This window comes from Triticum urartu, chromosome 7A (genome assembly GCF_056163025.1).
Source record: "Triticum urartu cultivar PI428250 chromosome 7A, HENAU_Tu73, whole genome shotgun sequence".
Classification (NCBI taxonomy): domain Eukaryota; kingdom Viridiplantae; phylum Streptophyta; class Magnoliopsida; order Poales; family Poaceae; genus Triticum; species Triticum urartu.
This window is the reverse complement of record NC_141879.1, coordinates 37,782,435-37,791,287: the sequence shown is the minus strand read 5'-3', so window position 1 is coordinate 37,791,287 and position 8,853 is coordinate 37,782,435. Positions and strand designations below refer to the sequence as shown.

At 45.9% G+C, this 8,853-nt stretch overlaps 1 protein-coding gene across 1 annotated transcript; it reads left to right on the top strand.

The window, feature by feature from the left end:
* Nucleotides 1-2,193: 2,193 nt before the first annotated feature.
* LOC147957424 (uncharacterized) lies at nucleotides 2,194-4,151 on the top strand. Its single transcript, XM_087531692.1, has 2 exons — nucleotides 2,194-2,289; nucleotides 3,714-4,151. Exons 1-2 carry the CDS (start codon nucleotides 2,194-2,196, stop codon nucleotides 4,149-4,151), a joined length of 534 nt encoding a protein of 177 aa, XP_087387818.1.
* Nucleotides 4,152-8,853: the final 4,702 nt, after the last annotated feature.

The window sequence follows — 8,853 nt, the reverse complement described above, 5'->3', positions numbered from 1 at the left end:
TAAAAATGTTCTTATTATACAATTTTTTATAAATACCAATAATGTTCATAGTTTCGAAAAATGTTTGAATTAAATATATTTTTAATGTTCGTGTTTAAAAAACGTAAATTTCAAAAAAACGTTTGTGTTCTTTAAAAATGCAAGATTTAAAAAGTTGTAATCGTTTAAAATGTTTTATTCACAAATTAAAAAAATGATCACAGATTGTTTTATAAAATCTTAGTTTCAATTTTTTTTATAGTGTCAAAAAATTGTTAACATGTTCCAAAAAGTTCAGAATTTCAAAAGTTATTCGTGTTTTCAAAATTATTCAGAATTTTGAAAAAATATATATGGATCTACTACTGCAGTTAGTTTTTAAAGATCCGGGCTTCCAATCAATCACTAATGCTTGCTGGCTCGAGCGCTAGCAACCCACATTCAGGAACTCGACGTCGAGAGCGCTGGTTTTGAGATCTTTTACATAATTTGGGCTGGCCGAGTTGACTACTTCTGTGTGTGTTGCACTGATATATGATGCAAAATGCGTCATACAGGAGGTTCACTATATCATCACGCGCCCATGATGTTGTTTCTGCCGTACAAGCCCGTGGGCCTGATCTTTTTATGGAACAAGGAATGCTCTCGCCTTGGGCCGGCCACATGGAGGTTAAACACTCCCAACAGCATGACAGATTCAGGCCAGTTGGCAATATTGCCGTCCTGACATACTCCATCAACTGCAAAAAAGAAGAAAGTGCAACATGTTAATTACACTGATGTGTCTCTCGCTCCTCATAACAAACCTAATTGTCTCTACTTCTTTTAAGAAAACACCAAACTAACGCTACTACTCATGAGTTGTGTGCTTAGTGTCATGCAATCCACATACTTTCTTAAGTTTGGGATCAATCACCATATATATACCCTCTCATATTTTGATGTTGTCATTTGCATTATGTGTTTATCCTTCCTGTTAGTTACGTGGGAATCATCATGCATTTCTTATATACCAATCATCATCTTTAGCGAGGTACCACATTTACTTTTTGTTGTTGTTAGGCCACTTGAGATGCTAGAGGAAACTGGACAGCTCATATATATAATCTGCTCAGCTTCTTGATGATGTTCGTCTTTAAAGGTTTTCAAAACCTTCTGTGGAAGCCGATATCACTTTGTTTAATTTGTCTAATATATGTTCTAAGCATATAGTGATTCTTGTGGGGGTGGCGTTTTGGAACCGATTGCCTCTGCTCTTGTAAACTATACATCAAAAACCTATGTGGGGATTTGTGCCCGTGGACAGGATGCAATTATGGTCCAGTACAATACAGGAACATAATGGGACAGTACAACATATAAAATAGAGGTAAATGCGGCATAAAACTGTGATCAAAGGAAGTTGTGGAATGCTTGAGTAGTTTAGGTGGTTTTTGCAATAAAACCACCTAAAATACTTCAGGATCCCTGACGATTATGTTCTGTTTGGAAGCGGATAGTATTCCAATTACCATACATAGCTATAAAATAAATAAAGAGAGACAGTGGGAGCCATTGTCATTAGACCTAAAAAAATCTTCTACGTGAATCTAGAACTTGAAAACAATTATATTTAGATGCCAACTATAGCTTCAACAATTATAAAACAAACAACATAAAGTGGTGAGACTAGAGAAAACACGAGCAACATCTAAAACAATGACCGGTAGAATCTTGTTTCTTTCGAGGAAAATAACCTACAACCACTTAGAGAAGATAGCGCTTGAGTAAGTGCAACATAGAAATTAGGGGTCAATGATCATAATTTATTTAACTTTCAAAGCTATTGAGCACATAACGGAGGCAAAATTTTCTTTACATGCTTTATTATGAAACAATCATCGTAGGATTCCTCCTCATTACAGACCTTTATTTATGACATTCTTTACCATAAATAAACCAACAAAATGAATAAAAGAAAATGAAAGACTTTGACGAAAAAGGGTTTCCCTCGCTTTATATTATAAAGCCATCATCCCATTACAACTGAGAGACGATACAAGCTCACACCACCACCACACACAATACACACACCCAAGGCAAGATACATAGGGGCCGGGCACCGATATACCACCCCACCGACCACCAAGCACACAAGGGATATGCGAAGAAGACCGCTTAGAGCCAACGGAGGCCTCCATCATGACAATCAACCCTGGAGAGGTGAAACGGACAATGGCAAAGCCAGGACTCCAGAGCGGTGCCTCCCAGAAGGGTACGACCACATATGGCCACCACTGCCCGATCACGCAGATCAAGTTTTCACCTGGAGTATTACAAAAAGGAGTGGGGACGCTGTGATGGAGCATTCGGGAAGGATATGACATCCATGGATGCCACCACGGTCGGCTAGTACGCGTACTGGGCAAGTGATATACCCCAGCGCGCATCCTTCTTCGTCGGACCCTAGCTCCACCAAGCACCCGCAACCAAGCCACCCGCGTGGCCATGGCTGCCCGCCCGCACCTGAGACACACACTCCGCCCACAAATGCCACGCCTCCTGCCGCCAGGGTCGCCGCCCAACATCCAGACACCCCCAAGACCATCCCAAAGGGGTCGACTTTAGTCAAAGGGGACACACTCGACCGACGAAAACCTTAGCATTCGTCTCGCCTCGAAACATCACCGGAGCGGTACTGGCCCGCACATAGGCGGGGAAAGGGAGAGGTGGGGGAGTAGACGCATCCACGACCAGCCAACCTCTCCTCCGGACACCCTGTGCCGTCCCCACCACGACTGCCGGTTCCGAACCACGCGAGGCCACCAACGAAGACCTGTCCACCGACAAGAGGAAGCCCAAGGAATGCCACCCACCGCCAAGAGAGCTCATCGGGGAGCCAAATTGTGTCGCCGCCGCCATCCAGATGCTGGGACATCCGAAGGACGCCCAGCTCGCCCCCGACCACCGCCGATGCGCCTCCACCACCACCAGCCATGGCCATAGTAGGGGTGGACACCTGCAGCTCGCGCTGCCCACGTCCCGTGTCTCCTGGGCCCAGATCTGGCCGCACCGCCGCCACCGTCCGTGGCGACCGAGGCACACTAGTCACCTAGCCGCCTGTCGTGGAGGAGCAGAGGCACCGGAGCATCGCCACCCCCACCGTAACGCCCGGCCCAATGCCACGCTTAGGCCCAAGGGCGCCGGCCCGCGCCAACCCTGCCGGAGCGGGAGGACGCCGAGTCCCTGCCGCCGCCGGCGATGCCTAGGCTTAGCCCAGCCGCGCCCTTGGGTGGCGGCGAGGGAGGAGGGGAGAGGGGGTTCCCGCCTGCGGGACCTAGGGTTACCTCCCAGCCGCTATGCAGGGGCGACACAGGAGGAGGGGAGGGGAGGCTCACGAAAATGAAAAGACTTTTGCTATAGTCTACACAGAAGTACTTGTAAAATTGCAAGATGCAGTTTCTTTTTCCATCCGAATTTGTTGCACGACAATGTACTGCGAACATCATCGGACGAGAGATCGGCACAGTCTACACAAAAGTACTACTAGTAAAATAGCAAAATGAATTAGTGGCTGGCCTTCTCGAAGCTGTTGCGACCGTAGTAGTAGCAGTGCTATTGCCACAGCAGTAGTCCTCCATGGCCCAGCGTGATGGTATATTGTCTGCTCGCCCAAGCCCTACGGTGGCCTGGGTGTCCTCAACCTAAAGCTGCTAAACCAGGCACTGCGCCTACGCTGGCTATGGCTTTAAAAGGCGGTATTGGACAAGCCCTGGGGTGGCCTGAGCGTCGCCGTCTCGGTGGCGGCCGCAAGGCTGGGCAACGCGGCGCTTCGGTGCGACCTTGGGGATGGACGCAACATCAGTTTCTGGTTTGACACGTGGCTTGATGGACACCCTATTGTGCAGCGGGCGCCCAACCTGTTCGCGCACGTCAAGCCTGCGGGCCGTAACCTGACGGTCGCTACCGCGCTGCAAGGGCACGCGTGGGTGGACGCGATCCGTGATACACCAATGGTTCCGGCGATTGCTGAATTCCTTCTGCTCTGGGATGAGGTGCAGGGGGTGACTCTCTCTGACTCTCCAGATACCTTCTCCTGGCGGCTGGGCACGGCTGGGCGGTACTCCTCCCGCGACACTTATGCCTTCTTCTTCTTCGGGAGAGAGTTCGCGCCCTGCGCCGAGGAGATCTAGCACTCTGGGGCTCCACTGGAGATAAAAATCTTCTCCTGACTGGCGGTGCGTGAGAGGCTGTGGACGACTGATAGACTCGTCCGGCGGAACCTGCCGCACACTTGGATATGCCAATTATGCTGCCAACACGACGAGGACACATCACACATGCTCCTGGGCTGATCGTACTCGCGTGAGGTTTGGTACCACATGCTACTGCCTATGGGTCTTCATCGTTTCACCCCGGACGGCACAAGCAGGCTACCGGAGTCCGGACTGGTGGCCGCAGGTGGCAAAGGCAGGCACACGGCCAGGCTCTCCAAGCAAACAAATACCACGATCATGGCCACCCTCCGGTTCATTTGGCTCGAGCGCAATAACCGAGTTTTCGAGCGCAAAAGCTCTCCTCCGAGCTCAACTATAGATCTCATCAAAGCCAAGCTCCGCCTGTGGACTCAGGCTAGGGTAGACAGCGGACATGCCTTCCAAATCCATTAGGTCTTAGTGCACGCCCGTCGCTGGGCCTGCGAGGCGGGCATCGCAGTGTAACCACGATGTAATTTCATTCTTCTTCTTGATCAAAAATGCATGCATCGCTCCTGCATGTTCTTGAAAAAAAAAATGACCCAGCGTGAATCGCAACGGTGCATCAAAACAGTTCCACGTGATGAGACCTCGTCCCTAGCGCCAAGCACAAGGCAGTGGGGCGCGGTCAGTAGTACGACGCCCTCCATTCTGAACGCGCCCTCCCCTTGACGACGTAGAAGAATGTGTTCCAGCTCTCTGAGACTGGCTAGTGGAGCTGCGATCTCGGCATCATTGTAAAGTCTGTGTACATGGTCGGCATCCACACAGCTTGACACCATCATTCTTGGCCCGGTTGATGTCCTTGCTCTGAAGCTCCTGGTACCGTGGCTCCATCCTACCATTGTTCGAGCATTTGACCATTGTTGTGTAAAGAGCTTGTTAGCGAATATCCAATTCTGAGCCCGGGCTTATCTGCACCCGCTCAAGAAGAAAATCATAAAAAATAAATAAAAATCAATTTTTTTGTGGAAGGTAGGTAATTTGGTGCATAAGGTGCGCTTTAAATTTCAGAGTATTTGGACATTTGAGTAGCTCTCAGCAAAAAAGATAAATTGGATCATAACAGTATATGAACAGTACACTATTTAACAGACCCTAAATTTATCTTTTTTGCCGAGAGCTACTCAGGTGTCCAAATGATTTGAAATTTGGAGCGGACATCACACATCAAATTATCTACCATGCCAAAATAATTGGATTTTTTTTTGAATTTTTCTAGTATTTATTTTGATTTTTTTATTGAGCACAGGTGCAGATGATCCTGAGAGCCAAAACGCCTCACTCGCTTGTTAGTTGGTTTCATATGATACACGATAGTCTTCGGAGGGGAGATCGATGCAGAGTTGGAGGCCCTTCTGCATGCCGCCGGACGCTAGCATCTCCAAATGAAAGATGCCGTGGCTTGCCCTCACCCACTAATCAAGAACAGAGCAATCGCGTTGCAACGGTGGTGTGAGACATAACTTTTCTTTATTAGAAATTGATAGAAACTTATGTGTCTGTATTATTGCGATGCACACAATGATCGCGTCAATAACTGAATGATCATTCATTGAAGTAGATCGTACGTGACCATCTCCTGTCCTGATGGTGCACTTGTGTCCCCAGAAGTCCTGGCGTGGGAAGGTTTTTTCTTTCGCGAATACGCATTGTTGCGTACCTTTGCATTGATAAGTTGAGGAGAGAGTTACAGAGAGCAGCCCCAGTGGACGTGCGCTAGTAGGCATCCCATGGGGTGCAAATAAGCATGGGAAGAGATTGCTCAGCCTCGGTACAAGTTAATTACGTTGCGGGGATAATTATCATCAAGAAACCCAAAAGAAAAGCAACCACTTCGACAAACATTGCACGATAGAGGCAGAACAGAGGAGGAGATGGATGCAGAGCATGCGTGCATACGTCGTGGACAAAGGTCAGCACCATCGTCCCATGAGAATTTCAGAGTTCATTTGTCTCGTGCAATGTGGAGAGAGCGTGGGTACTATCTACCTCCCTGCCCCTCGGACTGGGCCTCCGACAACAACTTCTTCACCACCTTCCTTGGATTCTTGAACGGCGCAGTGGATGGTGCCGACGACATACTTGTGTGTGGCAGCCATCTCGACGCTGCCGGTGTATGCTAAGCGCCTCGTCATCTTTCTATTTCCAAGGTACTCCCCATTTTTTTCTTAAATAGAACTTTGGGCGTATTTCTTTGCTACAAAAGAAAAACACTATAAACATTTTATACTAGATGTACAATCTTTTAACAGCACGGTGAATATTGCGTATGAACAAGTTTGAAAAGTCAACCGAGATTCTCAGTAGGATGAGCGCTAGTAGCTCCCTATTTTCTAATGAGTCTTTTTTTAGCAAATCTAATAAGAGCCATATCACCGGTTCCTCGTTAATCAACTAGAGACAATCCACAATAAAAAAGTTTAATTTGAAATGAACTCATTGCGTCACTAATCAGCTTGGGCGCCTCATGGCCATTCAGTTGGTGGGCTTGTACGCATGCTCATCTCGGTGGACAGTTTCTAGTCTAGATCTCACCTCGGCCACGCGAAGGCTAAGCAGGTCCAACACCAACAGCATGAAAGGTCCAGTTGCTCACACTCTATCAACTGCCAAAAAAGAAGAAAAGTGCAGCATGTTCCCTCATGTCAATCGCTCTTCAAAACAAACCTAATTAATGCGCTACTCCTCACGAGTTGCCTGCCCTAGTGTCATGCTTGCCACATGCTCTTGTTTTCTTCTTAAGTTCCTACAGTGTTGGGCTCACCTATATATACCTTCTCACATTTTGCCCTTATTGTTTACATTATCCCTTTAGCCCGCTCTTCACTGACTTGAGAATCAGAATGTGACGCTTATATCTATAAAACACTATCTTTAGCTAGGTATCATTTGTATAGATTTGTTTGTTGTAATTGTACCACTTGAGACATTAGTGGAAACTGATTGGCTCTTATATCCAATCTTGGTTCGTCTAGATTTGATGGGTTCAAACCTTCAAGAAAATATGACATCAACTCGTTTAGCTTGTCTATTCAGAGACCTCTTGCAATGTCGTAATCCGACAATACGGAGGTAGCAGAACAAATAGCAGCCGCCTGCCCTAGAGGCACATTTGTGTATGGAGCGCCACCCACCCTTGATGAGCTCCAAATATTTCTCCTCTCACCAAGGGCGACCTCTCCTGAAAATGTGCTCGATACCTAAACATGTGGTACAAGTTGCTTGCTTTATTGACGAAAGCAAGAAACTATAGGTTCTAATTTCTTAAAATCGTCTTGGCAGTGTCCGGAACCATTGTGTGGAGGCATGCACTTTCCTCTTTACCACTCACTTTCTCTTGAGGTACAAGCCACCATGACTCGCGTCCCATAGAAGGGGGGGGGGGGCACTTGTCAGATGTCGGGAGCTTCATCTTAAAACTAGTCATGCATGACCCTATACTCACCCTCGGGCCAGGTAGCGACCGAAGAAGACATGAAAACTATGATTATAATCAAGGTCGATGCCATCCTGCTGAAAATTAAAATAATAATGCATAAAAGATTAGCCACATTATCCGACTGGACATGTGTGTATGCTACAAATTACTAGGATGGAGTGTACTTTCCATGTGAGATTTTACGGAATTTTAGATTAAGCCTTACATGGCCATGTTCCGTCTTGGTGTGTACTAATAACATTGATCCCACAATTGTATCCAAGAAGAAAAAGAAGAACAATAAATCAAGAACATGTGTATCTTTATGCAGGTAAGATTTTCTTGAGCAAGTTATAAGTTATAGCAGCAGGATTAAACTCCATACTTATGTGTTGTATATTGTAGAATCAGAAGACTAACCATGCAACAATAGAACATCGAAGAAAGTCATCGATGGCCAACCGTACTATTTTTTTGAAAAAAATCCGCATTATTTTTGCATGGATGATTTTTCAGTGCGTGATGTCCGTGCCAATTTTCAGATTGTTTGGACATTTAAGTGGTCTCTCAACAAATAAATAAATAAAATCGGCCCGAACAGTACACGAACAGTTAACTGTTTCATAGAGGTACTCAGATGTCCGAACAAGCTAAAAATTGGAATGGACATCACACACTCAAACATCGTCTATGCAAAAATAATTCAGAAATTTTGTTTTATTATTATTATTATTCTGAAATACTGTTCACCTAGACAAAAAGTTAAAATTTTAAAAAATCAAATTTTTTTTTGATTTTTTTATATAAAACATTTTATTGAATTAATTGTTCACCCAGTGAAAAAACGAAATTAGTTTTTTGAATTAGTTTTTATTTCTTTTGAATCTACTGTTCACCCAGTCAACAAGTCAAAACCGGTCAACAGGGTCAAAACCCAGTCAACAGGGAGGGGAGGGTTGAATTCCGCCTGGTTTTGAGAGCTGGGGGTGTAAACTAGACGATATTGGAGTTGATGGGTGTATATTAGACTAGAGCTAGAGTTGAGGGGTATAATATGCACTTCTCTCGTCCATTATCTATCCACATCTTCGTGCGTGCTTCCCTTGGCTCTCACTGACTGACTGACTGACGGGTCCATGCTCATGTGCTCATTCGTTGCCTATATTTTGAACGTCGCCGGTCCGGTATTACTTGCCTGTGTCGCATACATTTCATCCC